The following is a 27,445-nucleotide window of genomic DNA, read 5'->3' as shown; positions in this document are numbered from 1 at the left end:
GTTCAGCAGATGAAAGAAAGTCATACACATCTGGGATGGCATGTGGGTGAGTAAATGAAGAGAGAATTTCATTTTTGGGTGAACTATCCCTTCAAACCCTCCTGTAGTTAGTTGTTACAGAGAAATAGAAAACTTTGATAACACTTTACAATAAGGATCCATCTGTTGTCATGAACAGAAAATTGACAATACTTTTACACCATTTATTAATATTGGTTAATGTTAATTTCAGCATATAATAATACATTTTTTAAATTAAAAGTTGAATTTGTTAACATTGGTTAATGCAAATAACACGAATTAACAAATAATGAACAATTGTATTTTTATAAACTAACATTAGAACTAAACTAACCAAGATTAATAAATGCTGTTAAAAATTTAGTTTATTGTTAGGTATCAAGGTATTATGTATCAAGAACTAACTATTACCTAATGTTAACAAATGGAACCTTATTGCAAAGTGCTTTCACATGGTGGCTGTATAGCTCTCTGTCACATAACATGAGAGTGTTATCATTTATTTATAAAAGGGCTAGTTCACCCAAAAATGAAAATTCTGCCATCATTTATCATCTTCATGTTGTTCCGAAACCGTATGACTTTCTTTCTTCCGCGGAACACAAAAGGAGGCAGAATGTTAGGCAATTCACCCTAAGTCACTATTCATTTTCATTGTATGGAAGAAAGATGCTATGAAAGTGACTGAGACTAACATTATGCCAAACATCTCCTTCTGTGTTCCACAGAAGAAAAAAAGTGATGTGTGTTTGAAACAGCATGAGGGTGAGTAAATAATGACAGAATTTTCATTTGTGGGTGAACTATCCCTTTAATACTTTAAATATCTTCATGTTTTCTCCAACCGTACGGCACCTTCCAACGTATTAATCAGTGTCAGCGTGAATGCCTCTTTAGACATGTGTCCTCACTCTGTTGGTTTGACAGCCATTGCCAAAGTCTCCAAGCGACCCATGAACACTTTGACTTCCTGTCGAGAGCTGTGTGTCCATGCGAGAGGCAAGTGAGCGGGAACCGGCCTCCGATCTAAAACAAACGATTCAACAATTCTAAGACTTAGTAGTACTGTAGCTTCAATTCTCAGGTCAGATTTTAAAGGGGTTATGACATGAGGAATTTTTTTTTTCTTTTTTTTTACATATAAGAGGTCATTATACTATAAAAACATACTGTATGTTTCAGAACTCAGAATTTCCTCACTGCAAAAAGAGCATTTGTTGAAACCAATCTGCCAAAATGACTAGTTGTTTACTTCCTCCACATTGTGATGTCACACTGTGGTAGATATTTGCATCTGACCGTCTCCGCAACACATCAATGCCTACTTTACCTTATCACTTCCGTAGCCCCTCCCAGCAGTGTTGAGCAATAAGATGGCAAGGAGAGAGCAGGTCAGTCAAGAGCAGAGAGCCAATCAGAACAGTGGGTGTTTACTGTCATGTCTTAAAGGAGAAGCAGCATCAAAACCGAGTGTTTCTGACAGAGGGTCAGAATGAGGGTGGAAAGTGATCAAGTTTAACAAATATATGACAGTTTTTTTTTTGTGCAAAAAACTTTAATATTATAAGTGAACCTCAAGGAAGATTTTAAATTTAAAAAAAGGCATGTCATGACCCCTTGCTTAATAATGACGGAGCACACAAACCCCAAAGGTGTAATAATATTCAAGGGACATAGTTTACAAAATTCTGAGTCAATATTAAATATACATTAAATGTTGAACTGTTTCTCATACTGTTCAAAACAAAAACAGGATTTACTTAAGCATTCGGTCACATGACAACTTCTCTGTCCGTTATTATCCAACATAAATAGCTATGTTCAGAATGGAGTACTATCGTTCTGCTTACTGCATACTGTGTAGTCTATACTGTCTCCTATTTTCTTTAAATAGTATGTGAAACAGTATGCAATAAAAATAAAATAAAAAAGTACTAGTAATATGGTAGTATGCAACTCCAAACAGCCATACACACTCGTACACACCTTGGAAGAAAAGGCCACTGGGAAATGCATTGGCAGAGTGTGACACAGCGAGCCAGACAACTGTGTCGGCTCCCTGCTCCGCCGTACGCAGACGATCGCGCATCATCTGATGGAATTGAGGCATCGCCGTGGCAACAGCTGAGCACAACCAGACCCAGAGGTTATGAGTGATGGGTTTGATAGACTAGCTTGTAAAACAGTGTAATGGGCTAGTTATTTGAGTTGATGATATAGCATATAGACTAAGGATTATGTTAACATAATTTACAGTCAATGTGCTTGATTTTGAGATTATGTTGCTTTAGAAATACTCTTATAATATGGTAAATAATACTACTACTAATAATTATTATTATAAACAAAAATATACAAAATATGTTGATCAATTAATATATATAAAAAATTTAATAATATATTTAATTGTACATAAAATAATTTATATATTTTAAATATATGATAAAATTATATATATATATATATATATATATATATATACACACACACACATTATATACTGTGTATATATATATATATATATATATATATATACACACACACACACATTATATATCTGTGTATATATATATATATATACATACACACACACACATTATATATTATATATATATATATATATATATATATATATATATATATATATATATATATATATATATAGATTGTGTAATGTTTATATATAATTTTATGTCAAAAAAATTCATATGTACCTAAATGTTTAAATAGAAATAAAATAAATAAATAAAACAAACCAACATAGGCCTAGGTCAACTCCCCAATAAAGTCTTGACAAAAACGGTATCACATATTTTGCTTTCTTGCTTTAGCTGAACTTAGGCTAAAACTGTATTTCTCAGGTTAGTCCACATAATTTGCATTTTTGTTATCGGTAAGTAACATGGACCCTTCTAAAACAAAAACTAAAATAAAATCTTAATATAAGAAAGAAAAAACATTTCACCTACACACTTTACTTTTAGTTGGCCATGGAAACAAATAATTAAAGGAGTATTCTGGGTTCAATACAAGGTAAGCTCAATAAACAGTATTTTTGGAATAATACTGACCACAGAAATTAATTTTGACTCGTCCCTCCATTTCTTTAAAAAAAGCAAAAATCTGGGTTACAGTGAGGCACTTACAATGGAAGTAAATGGGAGCCAGTTTGAACATTAAAATACTTTTTCAAAAGTATAGCATCAAGACATAAACAATACGTAAAGTTTATAGCCAATTTTACAACTTTGTTGCCATGACGATGTAATATCAACAAACTCTAAGACCTTAAATTACTTTAAAAATGTCAATTTAAACAACTTTAAATCTCAAATAATGCATGAGTTCTAACAGTAGAATCAATGTAAGTGCTTTTATAAAATTGTAAGCCTCAAGTTTCTGCCTTTAAACCCTCCAAAAATTGGCCCCATTCACTTCCATTGTAAGTGCCTTACTTTTTTTAAAGAAAAGGAAGGATGAATTGAAATAAATGTTTGTGGTAATCAACATTATGCCACAAATGCTGTTGATTGAGTTACCCTAACCTTGTACTGAACCCAGAACATTCCTTTAACTGAAATGATATAACTAAACAAATTCATTAAGCCAAATGGAGTCATAGTCACAACGGTAAATCAAGTTAAATATTAAAAGTTGTTGTAATTTTTGCTGGCTGACTTATAAAATGATCAATACCTGGTGTGTCAGCCCACCCAGGGTGCATCACAGAAAAATGAATTTTTGGAATGGCTTTTGCCCAAACTTCTGTCATTACCACCTGCTGCCTCTGTGGAGAAAACACAGACACTAATCAGTGTGCACATAACGAGTGTTTAGTAAAAAGGTCAGCATCAAATATTATTTAATGGAGACACCACTGTTGGTACTCTTGTGTCACTTGTTGCTTGGCAACAGCTGAGAGACAGGTAACCCCGCTTGGCTCAGTTTAATAGAAACCGCTGATGACTTTTCGTCCCTTTTCATAAATTAAACATCCTTTATCCATAATATTTTTCATAAATCTTTTTTGTAAAATAATTTGATTAGAAAGTGTCTGACAACACTTACAAAACGCACTGTAGCAGCACTGTGATTCAGTGATATGTATCGACATGGTACTTTGATATATACCTTTGTGCTGTTTGATTAACAAATTAATATACCATAGTCCTAAATGATACTGTGAGGTACTTTAAAGAATGCCATGGTATTATCACCATGGTAATGTCCAAAAATCAAGGGATTGCCATTGTTTTCCCATGGTATATTTTTCTGTGATAATACCATGGTACTTTTCTGTAAGATGAGGACATGCATTAAATAAAACTAATTAAAGAAATATTCTGGGTTCAATAAAAGTTAAGCTCAATTGACAGCATTTGTGGCATAATGTTAATTACCACAAAATTAATCTCAATTTGTCTTACCTTTTCTTTAATCCATCAATCGGTATACATTATTATACTCACAGTTTCAAAAATATAGCCACAAGATGAAAACATTAATCACTTGCTGACCTTTTTGGTGTAAAGTTACAGTTGAAGTCAGAAGTTTGCATACACCTTAGCCAAATACATTTAAACTCAGTTTTTCACAATTCCTGACATTTAATCATAGAAAACACTCCCTGTCTTAGGTCAGTTAGGATCACTATTTTAAGAATGTGAAATGTCAGAATAATAGTAGAGAGAATGATTTATTTCAGCTTTTATTTATTTCATCACATTCCCAGTGGGTCAAAAGTTAACATAAACTTTGTTAGTATTTGGTAGCATTGCCTTTAAATTGTTTGTACTTGGGTCAAAATGTTTTTAGTAGCCTTCCACAAGCTTCTCACATTAATTTGCTGGAATTTTGGCCCATTCCTCCAGACAGAACTGGTGTAACGGAGTCAGGTTTGTAGGCCTCCTTGCTCGCACATGCTTTTCAGTTCTGCCCACAAATTTTCTATCGGATTGAGGTCAGGGCTTTGTGATGGCCACTCCAAAACCTTGACTTTGTTGTCTTTAATCCATTTTGCCTCAACTTTGGAGGTATGCTTGGGGTCATTGTCCATATGAAAGACCCATGCGCAAGTGAGCTTTAACTTCCTGGCTGATTTCTTGAGATGTTGCTTCAATATATCCACATCATTTTCCTTCCTTATGATGCCATCTATTTTGTGAAGTGCACCAGTCCCTCCTGCAGCAAAGCACCCCCACAACATGATGCTGCCACCCCCATGCTGCATGGTTGGGATGGTGTTCTTCGGCTTGCAAGCCTCACCCTTTTTCCTCCAAACATAATGATGGTCATTATGGCCAAACAGTTCGATTGTTGTTTCATCAGACCAGAGGAAATTTCTCCAAAAAGTAAGATCTTTGTCCCCATGTGCATTTGCAAACTGTAGTCTGGCTTTTTTATGGCAGTTTTGGAGAAGTGGCTTCTTCCTTGCCAAGAAGCCTTTCAGGTTATGTTGATATAGGACTAATTTTACTGTAGATATAGATACTTGTCTACCTGTTTCCTCCAGCATCTTCACAAGGCCCTTTGCTGTTGTTCTGGGATTGATTTGCACTTTTTACACCAAACTACATTCATCTCTAGGAGACAGAATGCGTCTCCTTCCTGAGCAGTATGATGGCTGCGTGGTTCTGTGGCATTTATACTTGCATACTATTGTTTGTACAGATGAATGTGGTATGAGGTATGAGGTGTTTGGAAATTGCTCCCAAGTATGAACCAGACTTGTGGAGGTCCAATTTATTAATTTTTTTCTGAGATCTTTGCTGATTTGTTCTGATTTTCCCATGATGTCAAGCAAAGAGACACGGAGTTTGAAGGTAGGCCTTAAAATACATCCACAGGTACACCTCCAATTCAGTACACCTCCTATCAGAAGCTAACTGGCTAATTGCCTAAAGGCTTGACATCATTTTCTGGAATTTCCAAGTTTTTTAAAGGCACAGTTAACTTAGTGAATGAAAACTTCTGACCCACTGGATATGTGATATAGTCAATTAAAAGTGAATCAATCTGTCTGTAAACAATTGTCAGAAAAATTACTTGTGTCATGCACAAAGTAGATGTCCTAAACGACTTGCCAAAAATATAGTTTGCTAATATGAAATCTGTGGAGTGGTTAAGTGAGTTTTAATGACATCAACCTAAGTGTATGTAAACTTCTGATTTCAACTGTATATCCAATTTTACAACTTTGTTGCCATGATGAGGTTACGCATCCTAAAGCCCTAAAACAACTGTTAAAATGCAGACAACTTTACAGCTAAAATAATACATGAGTTTATAATACAAAAAATAAAAATAAATAATAATAATAAAACAGATTAATTAATTTGTGCTTTTTTTTTAATTATAACCTTCACATTTCTGCCTTTAAACCCACCACAAATTTGCACCATTCACATATGTTATGAGTGTCTCACTGTAACCTCTTTTTGTTTTTTTGTTTTTTTTGTTTTTTTTAAGAAAATGAGGGGCAAAATTATTTGTTATATTTTTATATTTTTTTATTTTTTTTATTTTTTGGAATAATCAAAAGTTTGTCACAAATGCTTTCGTCTGAAATGAATTTGTATTGAACTTGGAATATTCCTTAAATATAATTTCTTATTTATTATATTTATTTAAAGAAGAATTTACAGTATATACATTATATATATACAGTTGTGCTCAAAAGTTTGCATACCCTGGCAGAAATTGTGAAATTTTGGCATTGATTTTGAAAATATGACTGATCATGCAAAAAAACTGTCTTTTATTTAAGGATAGTGATCATATAAAGTCATTTATAATCACATAGTTGTTTGGCTACTTTTTAAATCATAATGATAACAGAAATCACCCAAATGGCCCTGATCGAAAGTTTACATACTCTTGAATGTTTGGCCTTGATACAGACACCAAGGATACACACACAGGTTTAAATGGCAATTAAAGGTTAATTTCCCACACCTGTGGCTTTTTAAATTGCAATTAGTGCCTGTGTATAAATAGCCAATGAGTTTGTTAGCTCTCATGTGGATGCACTGAGCAGGCAAGATACTGAGCCATGGGGAGCAGAAAAGAACTGTCAAAAGACCTGCATAACAAGGTAATGGAACTTTTTAAAGATGGAAAAGGATATAAAAAGATATCCAAAGCCTTGAAAATGCCAGTCAGTACTGTTCAATCACTTACTAAGAAGTGGAAAATTCTGGGATCTCTTGATACCAAGCCAAGGTCAGGTAGACCAAGAACGATTTCAACCACAACTGCCAGAAGAATTGTTGGGGATACAAAGAAAAACCCACAGGTAACCACAGGAGAAATACAGGCTGCTCTGGAAAAAGACGGTGTGGTTGTTTCAAGGAGCACAATACGATGATACTTGAACAAAAATGAGCTGCATGGTCGAGTTGCCAGAAAGAAGCCTTTACTGTGCCAATGCCACAAAAAAGCCCAGTTACAATATGCCCAACAACACTTTGACACGCTTCACAGCTTCTGACACACTGTAATTTGGAGTGACGAGACCAAAATAGAGCTTTATGGTTTGGTTATGGTGTGTTTGGAGAGGGGTCAACAAGGCCTAAAGTGAAAAGAATACCATCCCCACTGTGAAGCATGGTGGTGGCTCACTGATGTTTTGGGGGTGTGTGAGCTCTAAAGTCACGGGGAATATTGTGAAAATTGATGGCAAGATGAATGCAGCATGTTATTAGAAAATACTGGCGACAATTTGCATTCTTCTGCATGAAAGCTGCGTATGGGATGCTCTTGGACTTTCCAGGACGACAATGACACTAAGCACAAGGCCAAGTTGACCCTCCAGTGGTTACAGCAGAAAACGGTGAAGGTTCTGGAGTGGCTATCACAGTCTCCTGACCTTAATATCATCGAGCCACTCTGGGGACATCTCAAACGTGTGGTTCATGCAAGACGACCAAAGACTTTGCATGACCTGGAGGCATTTTGCCAAGACGAATGGGCAACTACACCACCTGCAAGAATTTGGGGCCTCATAGACAACTATTACAAAAGATTGCACGCTGTCATTGATGCTAAAGGGGGCAATACACAGTATTAAGAACTAAGGGTATCCAGACGTTTGAACAGGGGTCATTTCATTTTTTTCATGTTTTGTTTTATGATTGTGCCATTCTGTTATAATCTACAGTTGAATATGAATCCCATAAGAAATAAAAGAAATGTGTTTTGCCTGCTCACTCATGTTTTCTTTAAAAATGGTACATACACTACCGGTCAAAAGTTTTGAAACACTTGACTGAAATGTTTCTCATGCTCTTAAAAATCTTTTGATCTGAAGGCATATGCATTAGTTTTGTAGACAAAAATATAATTGTGGCACCATATTAATTTATTTCATTAAAAAACTAAAATGTAATTTAAAAAATAAATGTTTTTGAAATTGATGACTTTGACCAAATAATAAAGAAAAGCAGCCAATAAGTGCCCAACATAGATGGGAACTCCTTCAATACTGTTTAAAAAGCATCCCAGGGTGATACCTCAAGAAGTTGGTTGAGAAAATGTCAAGAGCACATGTCTGCAAATTCTAGGCAAAGGGTGACTACTTTGAAGATGCTAAAATATAACACAGTTTTGATTTATTTTGGATTTTGTTTAGTCACAACATAATTCCCATAGTTCCATTTATGTTATTCCATAAATGTGGAAAAAAAATTATAATAAAGAATGAGTAAGTGTTTCAAAACTTTTGTCCGGTAGTGTATATTACCAATTCTCCAAGGGTATGCAAACTTTTGAGCACAACTGTATATATACTGTATATATATAGATATAGACACACACTACCGGTCAAAAGTTTTGAAACACTTACTCATTCTTTATTATAATCTTTTTTCCACATTTATGGAATAACATAAATGGAACTATGGGAATTATGTTGTGACTAAACAAAATCCAAAATAAATCAAAACTGTGTTATATTTTAGCATCTTCAAAGTAGTCACCCTTTGCCTAGATTTTGCAGACATGTACTCTTGACATTTTCTCAACCAACTTCTTGCGGTATCACCCTGGGATGATTTTTAAACAGTATTGAAGGAGTTCCCATCTATGTTGGACACTTATTGGCTGCTTTTCTTTATTATTTGGTCCAAGTCATCAGTTTCAAAAACTTTATATATTAAATTTTAGTTTTATAATGAAATAAATTAATATGGTGGCACAATTATATTTGTGTCTACAAAACTAATTTCACACATTTAAGCATACGCCTTCAGATCAAAAGATTTTTAAGATCATGAGAAACATTTCATTGAAGTGTTTCAAAGGTTTTGACCAGTAGTGTGTGTGTATATATATATATATATATATATATATATATATATATATATATATATATATATATATATATATATATTTAATTGAAAAAAAAGTCTTATAATTATTTATTAAAATTGTAATGATATATTATTATTTATTATAAATTATAATAATTTTTAAATAATATGAGTTCAACAACTTTTACCATAGTGTATGCATACAATTGTACTTTACAAATGTACCTTAAAATTTTATATAACATGTCTTTGTTTTGCATTACAGCAATAAGACTGAGATTTTTTCATGTTAGCACAAAAATATAGTGTTCCTTCATTTTGAGGAATTAATTTAGTTTATGCAAAGCAAAATTTCTTATTTTTTCCTTTTGATTTTGGGGTGCAATATGACCAGACAATTTCATCACACTTCTGTGAGATTCACCCAAATACGTCTCTTACTATATGTATACCTTGTTATGTGCATAAACCATGGTACTGTCAAACTGAGCTCGCTCTGTTTGCAGGTCATCCGTGTCAAGTTTCTGTACCAGCATCCCCCCCGATGACACTGTGATCTACAGAAGACATGTTAACAATCACAGTCTGCAAAACACATTAAACTCCAAATGCCCTTCAAATCACAGTAGAGCATGACACATAGACCTCTTAGATCTGTATCCATAAATAATATTATTTGTGAAAATGTAAGTAATCCCTCTGTCAAAATAAAAAAAGTATTTCTGCATTTGATTGGATTCCATAAATGTTGTTTTTCACTCACAACTCTGGGGTCCCTACTCTTCTCCAACAACGGGATTAGACATTTAGTGAGAATATAAACACCTACAGAAAACAGAGAGAGATTTATTTAGTTTATCCTGTCATAGGGATGACTTTGCCCTGACAGACACATCCCTTTTCCGAGGTGAATGTTTTATGACATCATTAATAGGACATTAATGATATCTACATTGTTAATATCAAGGATGTATACTGTATATTCAGTATTTATTCAGTACAAACTTATATTTAACCCTTGCAAAATGTAATAATTTTTTTTTTTTTTTTTTTTTTACAATAGTAATATTGTAGTAACCATGACTAGTCATAATGTTTGTTTGTTTTTCAGAAACCATGGTTTTGATACAATTAACTATTCTCCAACTTGCATAGTGGAGTTTATGTGGGCAACCTGAGTTCGAATCTGACTCGAGTAATTTCCCGACCCATTTCTCATCTATTCTTGTCACCTAACTATAGTCCTTTTGATAAAAAGTGACAAAAGCCCAAAAATAAAATTAAAAAGATAGAAGAATAGGGGTGAAAGGAGGACAGATACAGTCCAGGAGGGGTTTACAAAACTAATCTCAAATAAAAAGTACTTTCTCACTCTATTACAAGGTATGTATTGTATTTCTCTGGTTGCGTCTTACTAAGAGTATTGGTCGCAAAGTTTTTCTCCAGTCCGTCTGAGTTCATTTCCCTCTGATTCACCATACATCCGGCATTATTGATCTGAGACAGTGTTTGAGAAAGAGAAGAGGATATTTCAACATATGACATGTAACCTGCTGCCTGCTCATATTTGCTCTAATATAGTGAGGAATGATGAGAATCTCCTAAAGGGGCTCTCTAATGCTCTTACCAAAACATTGAGAAAAGAATGCTCCTTCTTAAAGGCCTCTGCAAACTCCCACACATTCTTCGTCTCTGAGAGATCCAACACATGCACGTAAACCTCCTACAATAGATGCACATCACATACTGAGAACAATATGCGAGGCAGAAACCATCTATTAGCCTTTAAAAAAAAATTAATATATAATAGAACTGTTATTTATAATCTGACTGACTAAATTAGGCATAAATTATATCCTTATCATTTCTTTTCATCCAAAGTAAACCACTGAACTTATAAACGAACATCCAGAGTCGGATCATTTCTGCATGCATTCAGCAGCAACTGAGGACACTCACAGTATTTCCACTGGTTGCGACTATTTCTTCTCTGGCTCTGTTGGCTCGCTCTTTGTTTCGGCAAACCATGTGGACAATGCCACCTAGGATAAAAAGGGAAAAAAGGTGATTTGAACAAACCCCTAACACTAAGTTTTAAAACATGACAGTAAATCACAAAAAAGGTCAAAAACCGCTCTACTTGGCAATGGTCAAACTAGGCAAAGTTTACTCAATGCTGCCTCTGTACACAGTTATTTTTCCAAACCTGAGAACTGGACTAAAATTGCCAAATCTTACATTAGCTGTATTGCTAAATACTGCAAACTGAGAATAGTTTAGTGTAGTACCTAAACAACAGAGCATAAAATCAGTAAGAGGCTTAACTTCTTCAAGAACTGTTGAGAAAGCAGCAGTGTTAATGTTTAACAAAATAACAGCAAGCAACCAGCTACTTTATACAACAATTTGCCAATGACAACTATTCTAATGGTTTGACCTTAGACCTTTTATAATAAGATACTGTATATAAACTCACTGACCACTTTATTAGGTACACCTGTACACCAATATATTCATGCGATCATCTAATCAGCCAATCGTGTGACAGCAGTGCAATGCATAAAATCATGCAAATATGAGTCAGGAGCTTCTGTTTATGTTCACATCAACCATCAGAATGGGGAACAAATTTAATCTCTGTGATTTTGACCATGGCATGATTGTTGAAATGGTTTGAGTATTTCTGTAACTGCTAAACCCCTGGGATTTTCACACACAACAGTCTAAACAGAGTTTACACAGAATGATGCCAAAAACAAAAAATATCCAGTGGGGGCCTGGGTTGCTCAGCAAGTAAAGACACTTACTACCACACCTGGATTCACAAGTTCGAATCCAGGGCATGCTGAGTGACTCCAGTCAGGCTTCCTAAGCAAACAATTGGCCTGGTTGCTAGAGTGAGTTAACCTCCTTGTGGTCGGCAAAATGTGGTTCTCGCTCTCTGTGGGGCGTGTGGTGAGTTGTGCATGGATGCTGCGGAGAATAGCATAAAGCCTCCACACGTGCTAGGTCTCCGCGGTAATGCGCTCAACAAGCCACGTGATAAGATGCGCGGATTGACGGTCTCAGATGCGGAGGCAACTGAGAATCGTCCTCCGCCACCCGGATTGAGGTGAGTCACTATGCCACCACGAGGATTTAGAGCGCATTTGGAATTGGGCATTCCAAATTGGGGAGAAAAGGGGAGAAAGAAAAACATCCAGTGAGCGACAGTTCTGTGGGCAAAAACGGCTTGTTGATGAGAGAGGTCAACGGAGAATGGCCAGACTGGTTTGAACTGACAGAAAGGCTACGGTAACTCAGATAACCCCTCTGTACAACTGTAGTAAGCAGAATATCATCTCAGAATGCACAACATGTCAAACCTTGAGGCAGATGGGCTACTACAGCAGAAGACCATGTTGGGTTCCACTTTTGTCAGCCAAGAACAGAAAGCTGAGGCTGCAGTGAGCTTTCCATCTGCATGTCGCAGCTGAAATCAAGATTCATCAGACCAGGCGATGTTTTTCCAATCATCTACTGTCCAGTTTTGATGAGCCTGTGCCCACTGCAGCCTCAGTTTCCTGTTCTTAGCTGACAGTAATGGTACCCAGAGGGGTCTTCTGCTGCTGTAGCCCATCTGCCTCAATGTTCGACATGTTGAATGTTCAGAAATGCTTTTCTGCATAGCACTGTTGTAACGTGTGGTTATTTGGGTTACTATCACCTTCCTGTCAGCTTGGACCAGTCTGGCCATTCTAATCTGATCTCTGTCATTAACAAGCCGTTTTCACCCACAGAACTGCCGCTGACTAGATGTTTTTTGTTTTTGGCACCTGTGGGGATGGGGGCGTGGTCGTGTGTCTGTCTGCGGGAGAGGGAGAGCCGTAAGGCTCATCACCTGGGCTGTCATTATCATTAACACCTGTCTCTTGTTATAGTGATGGCAGAGGGAGACCTGAAAAGGCAGACAAAGCGCATCAGTCGACAGAAAGAGAGGGACCAGAAACTATTCCTGTGTGTGTGACAAGACTGCTTGACACATTTGTGTGTTTATTTGGCCACTGAGTGCCCTTTTGTTTGAGTTTTGTGAACAGCGCTGAAGATAAAAAACTCATGTTGACTGTTTCCGCTGCCTTCTGACTCCTCCATTTGCCCATAAAATATGAACGCTGTTACACTAGTGCCGAAACCCGGGATTTGGAGGATAACGTCATCATGAACCCTTCACCACTGGGTGAAGTAATCAAGTCCCTCGCCAACATCCAGCAGAACCAACATCAAGCCCTCATGGATTTATGCCTGGAGCAGGAACAGCATTTCCAACTCCTGCTCCAGGCCCAAGCAGAGGATTGGCAGGTGTTCCGGAGCCTGATCGCCAGAGAGGGGGATGCAGATGTGATCCCGGGGCCCACAACCCCTGTTACCCTCATTAAGATGGGGCCAAGCTATGATTCCGAGGTCTACCTCACCTTATTTGAAAAGACGGCCGAGGTGTGGAGATGGCCACTCGACAAATGGGCAGCCCGCCTGTTACCTTTGCTCTCTGGGGAAGCGCAGCTAGTGGCCCAGCAACTTCCTGCCACCAGCCTCCTCAACTAAGGAGACCTGAAGAAGGCGATCGTGTAACGGTTTGGCCGTAGTCCTGAGCAGAACTGCCAGCACTTCCGGACCCTGAAGTATGAGAAGCACGGCCGCCTGTCTGCCTTTGTGCAACAGCTCCGGGTTGCTTGTCGAAGAACTGCTGGCCATGGATATCATTGACCTGGTGACACTGGAGATGTTCATCTCTCAACTCCCTCGGGGGATGACCGAGTGGGTCTGGTGCCACCGCCTGGCATCGCTGGAAGAGGCCGTCCAGCTGGCAGAATATATATAACACTATATTGCCAAAAGTATTCGCTCATCTGCCTTTAGACGCATATGAATTTAAGTGACATCCCATTCTTAATCCATAGGGTTTAATATGACGTCGGCCCACCCTTTGCAGCTATAACAGCTTCAACTCTTCTGGGAAGGCTTTCCACAAGGTTTAGGAGTGTGTTTATGGGAATTTTTGACCATTCTTCCAGAAGCGCATTTGTGAGGTCAGACACTGATGTAGGACGAGAAGGCCTGGCTCGCAGTCTTCGCTCTAATTCATCCCAAAGGTGCTCTATCGGGTTGAGGTCAGGACTCTGTGCAGGCCAGTAAAGTTCTTCCACACCAAACTCGCTCATCCATGTCTTTATGGACCTTGCTTTGTGCACTGGTGCGCAGTCATGTTGGAACAGGAAGGGGCCATCCACAAACTGTTCCCACAAAGTTGGGAGCATGGAATTGTCCAAAATCTCTTGGTATGCTGAAGCATTCAGAGTTCCTTTCACTGGAACTAAGGGGCCAAGCCCAGCTCCTGAAAAACAACCCCATACCATAATCCCCCCTCCACCAAACTTCACAGTTGGCACAATGCAGTCAGACAAGTACCGTTCTCCTGGCAACCGACAAACCCAGACTCGTCCATCAGATTGCCAGATGGAGAAGCGTGATTCATCACTCCAGAGAACGCATATCCACTGCTCTAGAGTCCAGTGGCGGCGTGCTTTACACCACTGCATCCGACGCTTTGCATTGCACTTGGTGATGTATGGCTTGGATGCAGCTGATCGGCCATGGAAACCCATTCCATGAAGCTCTCTACGCACTGTTCTTGAGCTAATCTGAAGGCCACATGAACTTTGGAGGTCTGTAGCGATTGACTCTGCAGAAAGTTGGCGACCTCTGCGCACTATGCGTCTCAGCATCCGTTGACCCCGCTCTGTCATTTTACGTGGCCTACCACTTCGTGGCTGAGTTGCTGTCATTCCCAATCGCTTCCACTTTGTTATAATACCACTGACAGTTGACTGTGGAATATTTAGTAGCGAGGAAATTTCACGACTGGACTTGTTGCACAGGTGGCATCCTATCACAGTACCATGCTGGAATTCACTGAGCTCCTGAGAGTGGCCCATTCTTTCACAAATGTTTGTAGAAGCAGTCTGCATGCCTAGGTGCTTCATTTTATACACCTGTGGCCATGGAAGTGATTGGAACACCTGAATTCAATTATTTAGATGGGTGAGCGAATACTTTTGGCAATATAGTGTATATATATATATATATGTATGTATTAGGGCTGTCAAGATTAAACTATTTTATCGTGATTAATTGCATAATTTTGTAGTTAATCATGACTAATCGCAATATTTTTATAAACATGAGTGGACAATATATGCTTCATCCAGATGTATTTTTCAGTCATCCACACAAAACCTACCCCACCAACAGAGTTGAACAACAGAAAATGAACACAACACAACTCAATTATGTACAAAATATGGTAGCTGTAAGTGTATTATGACAGGATTTATTCATTTCTTTTTATGGAGTTTTGACAGATGTAAAAGGGGTACAAAACCATACTATTTGTTCCAATGTTGGATTAGAATAGAATGGCACCTTTGAAGGTCTCTGCGTTGTTCTGTCTTTTCTGAGTGCTGAACCAAAACCACTTATTGTTAATATACACTTTACAAATTGATTCCGTTATTAATTTTATCTGACTCCAATTTTATATTAATCTGACTCCAATTTAAATTGACCTCTAATTTAGATTATAGCTCTAATTAACTTCTGATCATTCTTTTAATTTGATCTTTTTAAGTTATTGATTACTCTGAATCATCTTAATTTTCATTTGTCCTTTCGATCAATACTTAAATGTCGCTTAGAGTCTCACACCGCCCGTTATTTCAATTATGAGGATCTCACATCACAAGTGAGCCAGTTCAGTTCATAGTCAGAGGTTGTAGGGTAATCTAAATATCATCTGATTTAGCTTCTCTCATAATCAGATGATACCATCGCTTAGACACATACACGCAACTTGCTATGACAGATGATAAGCAGTGACTGAAGTCTTACATGGATTCTCCTATCATTAAGCTTCAGTAATGGTATTATCCTGGTCTCATACTTGCGGTAACAAACAGCAACTTAACACAATCTACCGGTCACAAATGATTTCAGAAGAATTCAGAATAAATCAAATAATAACAATTTATTTGCCAAGTAGGATATAAAACATTGTTACAAGAATTCAATCAAATCTAATTTCACATATGATCAGAATAAACAAACATTATATAAGTCAGATAAACATACTTGGCAAATAGAACTACATATAGCGACAGTATGGGAGATCTGAATACAGACTCCCCGAGCTTCTTGCCAACTTACCTTAAATACCCAGACAGAATAAACATTGCATACCAAATGGTATTATCCTTTGAACAATGAGAATTTGGGGGTGAATGGGTTCTTGACTTCCTGGGGTTTAACCTTGTTAACATACAGGAGATCATTTAAATTGTAGGTCAAGGAGGGGGATAGACCTCCAGAATTATGCAGTATTTGACAGCCCTATGTTTCTTTGTTTTCATGGTATTTGTTTGTTAAATTTTCACATATACATCTTGTGTGTGTGTGTGTGCTGTGTGTGGACCTTGTGGGGGAGACAGGGGGGAGAGAGAACAGCTGGAGTTTGTGGGGGTAAGCTGGGTTTTTCACACAGTGATGCCTTTGTTTTCTCAGGTGTAGCTCATACTTGTGAGAGAGTTTGAGCATTGTTTTTCCCGGAAGTCTTTCGTTGTTCCATGTGGGCATGTGCTGGATTAAAGTTTTCTTGGCACCTAGCCTTACACCGACATAATCTTTCCAGGAGCACAGTGGAATTAAATAGCTCTGGTCATGTGACTATTTGCACCACTTATGCAAAAAAGTCTGCACTGTCATTTACAATTGACAACTCTGTGCAAAATTAATCAAAAATTCCTTTTAGCAGATTAAATGGGTTAATGACAGTGTAGATTTCCTGCAGGGTTCCACCAATGTCTCCAACTTATGCATTGGCTAGTGCACTATCAAACAGAGACACTGTGACAGAACCTTGGAGACAGCAGCAGGGTTTCCATTAGCCGGTAATCAGTACCACCGCTCCCTATACGCATATTACGCAGTCTGCATAGGGCACCAACTCCCTAGGGGGGCACCAGAAACTCCACCGGCTGCCTTTACTGGCATGTTATACATTATTCAATTACCCGGTAGTAGTCGTGGAACACAGATGATCGCCTGCTCATGCTCATACTTTCACTTTGCGCTCCCACTGCACCTCGTAATTTTCGTACCTCGTGCCTCGCAGTTCAAGGCAGGTGTTCAAATGGCAGCTGTCTTGCTGCTGCAATCATGTTATAAAGATTTGAGCTCTATCTGTGCTTTGCGGGCATTTTCTATTGCGGTGCTACATTGATAAAATGCTTGGCGCAGGTATCAGCATAATGTCTCCCACCGTCTGTTTTCCCGACGGTAAATGTATGTGATATTAGCGGCGTTTGTGCGAATTGACTCGCTTCTCATGAACTAGGCTACGGTTTTTCAAAGGGTCATATTACGAGTTAACGGCGTAAAACAATTTTTTGTGGCATTAAACAAATTTTGCATTAAAACGTTATTAACCTTCTGAGCTAAACTGTGAACTCTTAGTATGAATAAAACCAGCACTCCTAGTTGTCTGCCTCTTTAATGTCTGATTTTTTCTTTCTCAGTGCTGGGCAAACAGCAATGAGATGGCCAGATTTGTGACAATAAAAACATATCCGCATTTCACTTTGCCTCAAAACAAAGGCCTTTTTAATCTAAGCCAGACTGATAAATTTTTCGGTGGGTGGACGAAATGAAAAAGCTTTTATGCATCAACATGAATTCATCAACACATATAGCAGCCTGCACGAGGGTAGTACCTTTTTATTCGTTCAAATGGACCGACAATGAATTCTTGAAATCTTCAAGCAACACGAATTTACAAAAGTTCTCAAAACAATTGCTGCAGTCACAGCTGACTATTCTGATTGGCTGTTTTTACATGATTATGGAATTTTGGACGATAAGCTTCCAGAACTATCTCATAAGCTCTAAGAACAGAAGTTTTCAACACATCATAATTGAGGCTATCTTAAAAGAGCAATGCAGCACAAACCTCCTGGGCTTTTCCAACCAGTTTACATCGGAGTAAAAGTGGCCAAATCTCTTTAAACGATGGAACAACTGAATTTGGGAACTGACAGAACAGGAGCAGGAACAGGAGAAAAAGTGTTTGGAGCTAAAGGTTGAGGCACAAAAGCAGTATAGAGTATTCTTGGGGTTTGACTTCCAAGTCAAGCTCTTTAAGTCAGATCACCAGTTTAAGGTCCTCTGTATTCATACCCACAAGTGGATGAGGAACAACACTCACGTCTCCTTGCGACACCCTGACTGAAGCCTCTGCCACAGCCTTGTCTCAGACGCAGCAACCTCAACATCCCACAATTCTGGACTAGTTACTTCGACTTTAAGACACCAGACCCTAAAAATATCTCCTGCAACACTTCCAAAATTGTCTGCTGAATTGATGCTTTCGGAACAGGTAGGCTATGTCTTAAATTTAAGCTATCAGAATGAATTCAGAATTATTTAAAGCCTAAAGTGAAGGTGCTTTTTGGAAATCACCAATACTTAATTCCATAATTACAATACACTTTGTCCCCCCCAACACAAGCAAAAACCGCCAATCAGAGAACAAAAACCAATAATACTCACCAGTAAGGTATACTTATGAATCGAAGGGCCAAAAGGTGAAAACAAACAATAGGATGAGCCCCCATTTGTTACGTCCCGTAGGGGTAGGATGCAACAAAGTAAAGGGAGGTATGCTCCCCACACAACCGTCAGACCAAAAACCCAAGACAACAAGATCACAGATCCAATATTTGTTTTCATTTGAAGTAAGTAAAGTATTAAAGATGTAAAAATATACAGCAGGTATTTGGGCTTCAGGGTGACCCCTGTCAGCGGGATGTGACGGTCTAATAATTAGGCACAAACCTGTGATAATAGCCAGCCAGCCCCAGGAACTGTCTCACCTCCTTTTGGTCTTTTTGGTATCCAATATCCACGGGGATCTGCCAATATCCCTACGTTAAATCCAGTGTCGAATAAAAGCGAGCCACGCCTAACCGATCGAGCAGTTCATCAATCCGAGGCATCGGGTACGAATCAAATATAGACACCGCAATGACTTTTGTATAATCCACACAGAACCAGACTGCACCGTTGCTCTTTGGAACCAAAACCACCAGGCTGGCCCACTCACTTTGGGATTCTTCTATTACCCCCATATCCAGCATGACCTTTATATCTTCACAAACCACTTTTTTTTTGTGTTCGGGAAATCGGTAGAGGTGACTACGTACCACTACCCCTGGGGTCGTCTAGATATGGTACGCTCTCTACATGGATTTAGGAGGTTGAGGTGGTAAATCTGACATGCTCCTACTCTATCCATTTGTTTCACCCCATAATCGATTTCCCCAACTCGCCGTGTGACCTGAAAGGGTCCTTGCCACTTGGCAAGTAATTTAGAGCTCGATGTGAGGAGCAATACAAGGTCTTTATCTCCCGGTGTAAATTCCCGTAGACGAGTGCCCCTATTATACAGCCGGCTTTGATGTTCTTGAGCCTGGAGCAAATTCTCCTATGTTAGTTGCCCCAGTGTGTGGAATTTTGCTCTCAGGTCAAGAACATATTGAATTTCATTTTTGCTGTTTGAAGATCCCTCTTCCCAATTTTCCTGTAGGATGTCGAGCACGCCGCACGTTCGACACCTGTACAATAATTCAAATGGGAAGAACCCCGTGGAGGCTTGCGGGACCTCCCGTACTGCAAATAATAGGGCCTCGAGATAATTCTGAAGGGTGTCTCCGCAACATTTCACGCTAAAATGTTGCGCAGAGGCACTGTTCCGGATACCGCGTTGCATAGTCCACCAGAACCAATATAAAACGATGTCCGCGTGCCGTCCGCTCTAATGGCTTGATGAGGTCCATACCAAATTCTTCCGAGGGGACCTCGATTAATGGAAGGGGGCGCAATGGTGCTCATGGGTAGCTGGCAGATTCACCAGCTGACATTCACGGCATGCTGCACACCATCTGCGAACATCCACGCTTTTGCCTGACCAGTAGAAGCGGGCCATTAGACGGTTCAGTGTCTTTTCTTGCCCTAAGAGACCCACCATCAGATTATAATGAGCCGTCTGGAATAACATTTCCTGACGGCTCCACGGTATTAATAATTGGCTTGTATCTTCCTTTGTCTGAGTGTCCTGCGTCACTCGATACAACTGATCCTTGATAATTAAAAAAATACAGATAAGCGAGTGCAATGTCTGGCAGGAGGCGGTGACCAGCAATCACTTTCACTAGATCAAAGGCGTGCTGAAGGATCTCGTCTTGCGTCTGCTCCAGAGGGAAATTCCCTGCCAGGAATCCTCTAAGGGCTGGGGAAGCTGAGACTTCCCCCTCCCTTTCGTCCTCCTGATATGGAGCTGATGTAGCCAGCACTGGCACTGCCTCCCCAGCCAGGGAATCACACACCACACACCGAAACGTTTTGTTGCAGGACCCATCCACACACATTTTCCTTAATAAAGTTGTAAATGCCAGCCAATTTGTACCCAAGATTAGTGGATGGCAGAGGCAGGGACTAACCGCAGATTCGACACTATGTGTTTGTCCCGAAATTGAATAATGACAGTCACTAACGGGTAATCGTGTATATCCCCATGCACACACCTCACCTTCACCCAACTGCTTGTACCTAAAGCCTCGTTTTGAACCAAGCATTGGTAGATGGAGGTTTGGTTACAACTCGAATCCACCAAGGCTTGGACTGTTCCCCCCTTAATACTCACAGGTATCCGGTACACTCCTGCTCGTACGCACGGCCTGTGGCACGTCGGACACCTGGATCAATGTCTCCACCTCCATCGTGGGGCATCGATCCAGTAAATGCCAAGGTTCCCCCGCAGCTTCAGCAGACCGGCCCAGACTTCACACCCACACCTGCGTCAGCGGATTCACCAGCCTGTGGGGGAGAGCGGAGAGGGTTAGGGGAAACCAGCGGGTTGAATGTCCCACGGGTCCGGTGAACCAGTTTTGGGGTAGGAATACCCCATTTCCGAGGAATAAAAACAAGATGAGGGGAAGGAGAGGGGGAGGGAGGAGAGAGAGAGGGAGAGAGAGAGAGAAAGAAAGAGAGAAGAGCTCCCGAATATGCCCCCATATGGTTCTCTGCCATCTGGATCACCTAATCCAGCAATGCCGGGCGGTGGCACTGGACACATTCCGCCATCCCTTTTGGTAGGCAGTTAATCAGCTGCTCCAGCATCACCAGGTCGACAACCGCCGTGGCATCGCGTTCTGCTGCCAGCAGCCACCGCTGGCAGGAGTCACGGAGCTGTTAGGGCAAAAGCAAATGGGCAGCCGAGCATTCGGTGGATGCTGGTGAGGGTCTTGATCAGCTCTGCGTAAGGGCAAGGACTCCATGACGACGTAACTTCCTCCAAATCTTTGAAGGAGGAAGCGGGAGCCGGATAAATAATCCATGTAATCTTTTCTTCAAACTCTTTTCAGTCTAAACACATAAAGGTTTGCTTTTCAGCATAACAAATGCACACACACAAGAACTCGGCTGCGTGCGTCTCTCTCATTCTGTCCTCTGGTGGTCTGGATTGCCTCTTTTATCCCTCTCCAGCTCTCACTGCAACACAGAACAGCTGTTAGAGATAATTTCCCACAGGTGTCAGTCCTTACCATTTTTCCTCTTCCGGCCTTGCTCTCTACAGACATTGCTCGCCCACGCCCCATCTCCACATGTATTTGACCAGAATTCCCATTATCTTCAGCAAGCTGACTAACAATACACTACTGCTTAGGAGTCACGAGAGACGCAGGTAATTGCACAAGCTCAGTCGCTTTAGTTTTTCCTCATTTTTTTATTTACTTGTTCTTTGAACTGTTGAATAAATGCAATATCACACTCGCAATCTTTTAGTATGGCTCTAAATCAGCACAGTTGTGATTACCTGTGGCATGAGGCCGCTGCAGTCGAATCACAGCCGTGCTGTTGTAGGGCCATACAACACTCTTGCTCATGTGATATTGCTTTAATATCTAGAGGCTCAAAAAACATATATGCAATGCTTAAAGGTGCCAAACAAACATTACATTTTAATATTAAAAATGACTATTTGTTAAAACTTTACAATAAGTTTCCATTCGTTAAAATTAGTTAATGCATTAGGTGTCATGAACTAACAATGAACAATTTATTTTTACACAGTTTATTAATCTTTGTTAATTTTAGTTAATAAAAAACAATTGTTCATTGTTAGTTCATGTTAGTTCATAGTGCATTAACTAATGTTAACAAATACAACTTTTGATTACAAAAATTATTTGTAAATGTTGAAATTAACATTATCCAAGATTAATAGATGCTGTTAAAGTATTGTTCATTGTTAGTTCATGTTAACTAATGTTGTTTTGTAATGTTAACAAATGGAACCTTATTGTAAAGTGTTACCGGCTACTTAAATAAATGCTGTTTTCTGTTCTTTCTGTTCATCTAAGAATTATCCACTTGCAACAATGACACCTTAGGTATTCTAGCTGTCAGTTTATTCTAGATCTTCATTTAAGTTTAATCCTTTGCTTACTGTAGCGCTTCCCAAAAATGTAATTTACTTTTTGGTAATTTTCCAACCAAAAATTTCTAACAACAGCTCAACATAATACTTATTTCTAATAATTTCCCACTCAACCTTTTAAGTTATTTTGCACATTCTACCATTTCCTTCTTATTTGCCAGTTTCAGATGTGGCTTTTTCTTTGAAAGTTTGCCTAAAATGCCAACATCCTGAGTCATCTCTTCACTCTTGTAGATGAAACTTGTGTTTGGCATATACTGGTCATTAAAGCTGTGAGTTTAGAACCTGTGAGGGGTCTGTTTCTCAAACTAAAGACACTGTCTTCTTGTTGTTGTGCATCTGGGCCATCCACTTTCCTCTCTGTCCTGGTAAGATCCAGTCTGAATTCTTCTTTCAAGACAGTTGTGCTTGGAATAGCCTTAATCACTCAAAAGAACAATAGACTGAGGAACTGTGTTTTTTTTTTTTTTTTTTTTTTTGTGGCCATTTTTAAAGCCAAAATTCGACTTGCAAGGGTACTTCAGCAAAGACACTATATTGTGATGTCTTTAAGTAGCACAACTGTTTTTAACTGTTCTAACAAAAATAAAAGTTTTTTGGGTACCAAATTAGCACATTAGAATAATACTACCCTTCTAAATATTTTGCTAAGAAAATAATGTGTCATGTAATCCTGAAGAAATAATTTATATTAAAGTAACATGGTATTGTAGGGGTTGTTAGAATAATTATACTGTACCTGACAACCTCATAAAACATACCTTTTTTGGCTATGGCCATAGCTGTCGCCTTTCCTATTCCGCTGTTGGCACCAGTGATCATGAAGGAACGTCCATCTATGGACACATCCAGATCCTTCTCCATGAAACTCTTAGAGGCATTCTCAAATCCAGACCTGCTCAAAAATCCAACAATGAAATAAATGACTCTACAAGATTAAAGAGAATATTTTCAGAAACATGACCTTAAATGACATTTACATTTGGCAGACACTTTTATCCAAAGCATTGAAGGTATACATTCATCATTATGTTTGTGTTCCCTGGGAATCAAACCCACAACACTGGCATTGTTAGCACTGTGCTCTACCAGTAGAACTACAGTAACTGAAAACACGGTTATATCTAAAAGTGCGTTTTTAACACACTTATTCAATTGTTGTGTGACTTCTTAGCATCTGAGACAGTGCTCCTAAGACAAGGGCCCTTCGGCCAAAGGAGCTTCTGTGTGGGATGACAGAGCACTTGAGTGAGCAGTAGGTGTCTCAATGGGGCCCATTGTGCTGTGATGATGACTGTCCTAAAACTGAGGGCCTGGATGAATACATGTCAGAGGAGATGACTTGGTGAACTACAAAAGCAACATTTGTGCAGGAAACTGCTAAATCTAACATCATTTGGATTGCCAGGACACATGTGGTTCGTAACACATCTGAGCAGACACTAAAGTTTATGTTCAAACCAGAATATTTTTTTTTGAGAACATACAATAATCAAAACAATAAAGACAATATTTTGTAACATATTTTAACTTTTAGACCTAAACCTTTCCCCATCCCTGCTGATATATACAGGTGCATCTCAATAAATTAGAATGTCGTGGAAAAGTTCATTTATTTCAGTAATTCAACTCAAATTGTGAAACTCATGTATTAAATTCAATGCACACAGACTGAAGTAGTTTAAGTCTTTGGTTCTTTTAATTGTGATGATTTTGGCTCACATTTAACAAAAACCCACCAATTCACTATCTCAAAAAGTTAGAATATGGTGACATGCCAATCAGCTAATCAACTCAAAACACCTGCAAAGGTTTCCTGAGCCTTCAAAATGGTCTCTCAGTTTGGTTCACTAGGCTACACAGTTATGGGGAAGACTGCTGATCTGACAGTTGTCCAGAAGACAATCATTGACACCCTTCACAAGGAGGGTAAGCCACAAACATTCATTGCCAAAGAAGCTGGCTGTTCACAGAGTGCTGTATCCAAGCATGTTAACAGAAAGTTGAGTGGAAGGAAAAAGTGTGGAAGAAAAAGATGCACAACCAACCAAGAGAACCGCAGCCTTATGATTGTCAAGCAAAATCGATTCAAGAATTTGGGTGAACTTCACAAGGAATGGACTGAGGCTGGGGTCAAGGCATCAAGAGCCACCACACACAGACATGTCAAGGAATTTGGCTACAGTTGTCATATTCCTCTTGTTAAGCCACTCCTGAACCACAGACAACGTCAGAGGCGTCTTACCTGGGCTAAGGAGAAGAAGAACTGGACTGTTGCCCAGTGTTCCAAAGTCCTCTTTTCAGATGAGAGCAAGTTTTGTATTTCATTTGGAAACCAAGGTCCTAGAGTCTGGAGGAAGGGTGGAGAAGCTCATAGCCCAAGTTGCTTGAAGTCCAGTGTTAAGTTTCCACAGTCTGTGATGATTTGAGGTGCAATGTCATCTGCTGGTGTTGGTCCATTGTGTTTTTTGAAAACCAAAGTCACTGCACCCGTTTACCAAGAAATTTTGGAGCACTTCATGCTTCCTTCTGCTGACCAATTTTTTAAAGATGCTGATTTCATTTTCCAGCAGGATTTGGCACCTGCCCACACTGCCAAAAGCACCAAAAGTTGGTTAAATGACCATGGTGTTGGTGTGCTTGACTGGCCAGCAAACTCACCAGACCTGAACCCCATAGAGAATCTATGGGGTATTGTCAAGAGGAAAATAAGAAACAAGAGACCAAAAAATGCAGATGAGCTGAAAGCCACTGTCAAAGAAACCTGGGCTTCCATACCACCTCAGCAGTGCCACAAACTGATCACCTCCATGCCACGCCGAATTGAGGCAGTAATTAAAGCAAAAGGAGCCCTTACCAAGTATTGAGTACATATACAGTAAATGAACATACTTTCCAGAAGGCCAACAATTCACTAAAAATGTTTTTTTTTTATTGGTCTTATGATGTATTCTAATTTTTTGAGATAGTGAATTGGTGGGTTTTTGTTAAATGTGAGCCAAAATCATCACAATTAAAAGAACCAAAGACTTAAACTACTTCAGTCTGTGTGCATTGAATTTATTTAATACACGAGTTTCACAATTTGAGTTGAATTACTGAAATAAATGAACTTTTCCATGACATTCTAATTTATTGAGATGCACCTGTGTATATATATATATATATATATATATATATAAGACCAGCAAATCAGCCTAAACTTGATAATTTTTAAACTAACAGCTACAAATTAACTCAAATAACTCAACAATAATGCAACAATTTGAACAATTTAACAACTTAGCAAGTAGTTAGATAGATTTACCTTGTAAATTCCCGCATTGCCTTGATAAACCATACTATATTCCTGTAGAGAGACATTTGTCACACTGTTGTGTTCGCTCTGCCGGACAGACATGTTATGACTGCTGAGAGTTACATTATGTGAATACTGTAACTCTATAGAGCGCCCTCTAGTGCCAGATGACAGATAATCAGTTTCTCTAGAAACTCATCAGTCAATCATTGATTTGAGGAATGAAGGCTATACAATGCTTGAAATTGCCAAAAAACTGAAGATTTCATACAAAGGTGTACACTACAGTCTTCAAAGACAAAGGACAACTGGCTTTAACAAGGACAGAAAGAGATGTGGAAGGCCAGATGTACAACTAAACAAGAGGATAAGTACATCAGAGTTTCTAGTTTGAGAAATAGACACCTCACATGTCCTCAGCTGACAACTTCATTGAATTCTACCCGCTAAACACCAGTTTCATGTACAACAGTAAAGACAAGACTCAGGGGTGCAGGTCTTATGGGAAGAATGGCAAAGAAAAAGCCACTTTTGAAACAGAAAAACAAAAAGAAAAGGTTAGAGTGGGCAAAGAAACACAGACATTGGACAACAGATAATTGGAAAAGAGTGTTATGGATCTTAACCCCATTGAGTTCTGTGGGATCAGCTAGACTGTAAGGTGCGTGAGAAGTGACCGATAAGACAGACACATCTATGGCAAGTGCTACAGGAAGTGTGGGGTGAAATGTCACCTGAGTATCTGGACAAACTGACAACTAGAATGCCAAGGATCTGCAAAGCTGTCATTGCTGCACGTGGAGGATTTTTTGATGAGAACTCTTTGAAGTAGTTTAAGAAGTTCTGAATATTTTTTTTTTTTTTTAATTGTAATAGTAATTTTTCACGTTATTAATGTCCTGACCATACATTGTGATCAGTTGAATGCCACCATAAGAGCAAAATCTGTACATTATTGTGTGTGTGTGTGTATATATATATATATATATATATATATATATATATATATATATATATATATATATATATATATAAGCCATTTTTAACAATTTATGGTACAAAGAATAATGAGTAATGAATATAATGAATAACGTACATTCAAACCACCATTAGTGATTACTTTTGATCCTTACTCATAATTCCACATGACTTTCTTCTTTCATTGCGTTTTTATTTATAACAACATAAATTCAAAATACCTGCTGAAAGTGGTGATATACCAAGTAGGCCTAC

General features: G+C 38.8%; 1 protein-coding gene across 1 annotated transcript; it reads right to left on the bottom strand.

Annotated features, from left to right (window-relative positions):
• Positions 1 to 26,304, bottom strand: LOC127441111 (dehydrogenase/reductase SDR family member 12-like). The gene is made up of 10 exons (XM_051698316.1): positions 26,222 to 26,304; positions 23,676 to 23,809; positions 11,289 to 11,371; positions 10,957 to 11,052; positions 10,745 to 10,826; positions 10,093 to 10,154; positions 9,782 to 9,886; positions 3,718 to 3,808; positions 2,008 to 2,145; positions 1 to 1,047 (listed from the first exon to the last, which is right to left on the bottom strand). The coding sequence occupies exons 1-10, from the start codon at positions 26,275 to 26,277 to the stop codon at positions 929 to 931; spliced, it is 966 nt and encodes a 321-aa protein (XP_051554276.1). The 5' UTR covers positions 26,278 to 26,304; the 3' UTR covers positions 1 to 928.
• Between the last annotated feature and the right edge of the window lie 1,141 nt (positions 26,305 to 27,445).

Source organism: Myxocyprinus asiaticus, chromosome 5, assembly GCF_019703515.2.
Source record: "Myxocyprinus asiaticus isolate MX2 ecotype Aquarium Trade chromosome 5, UBuf_Myxa_2, whole genome shotgun sequence".
Lineage (NCBI taxonomy): Eukaryota > Metazoa > Chordata > Actinopteri > Cypriniformes > Catostomidae > Myxocyprinus > Myxocyprinus asiaticus.
The sequence above is the reverse complement of the archived record's forward strand: the minus strand, read 5'-3'. Positions and strand labels throughout refer to the sequence as shown.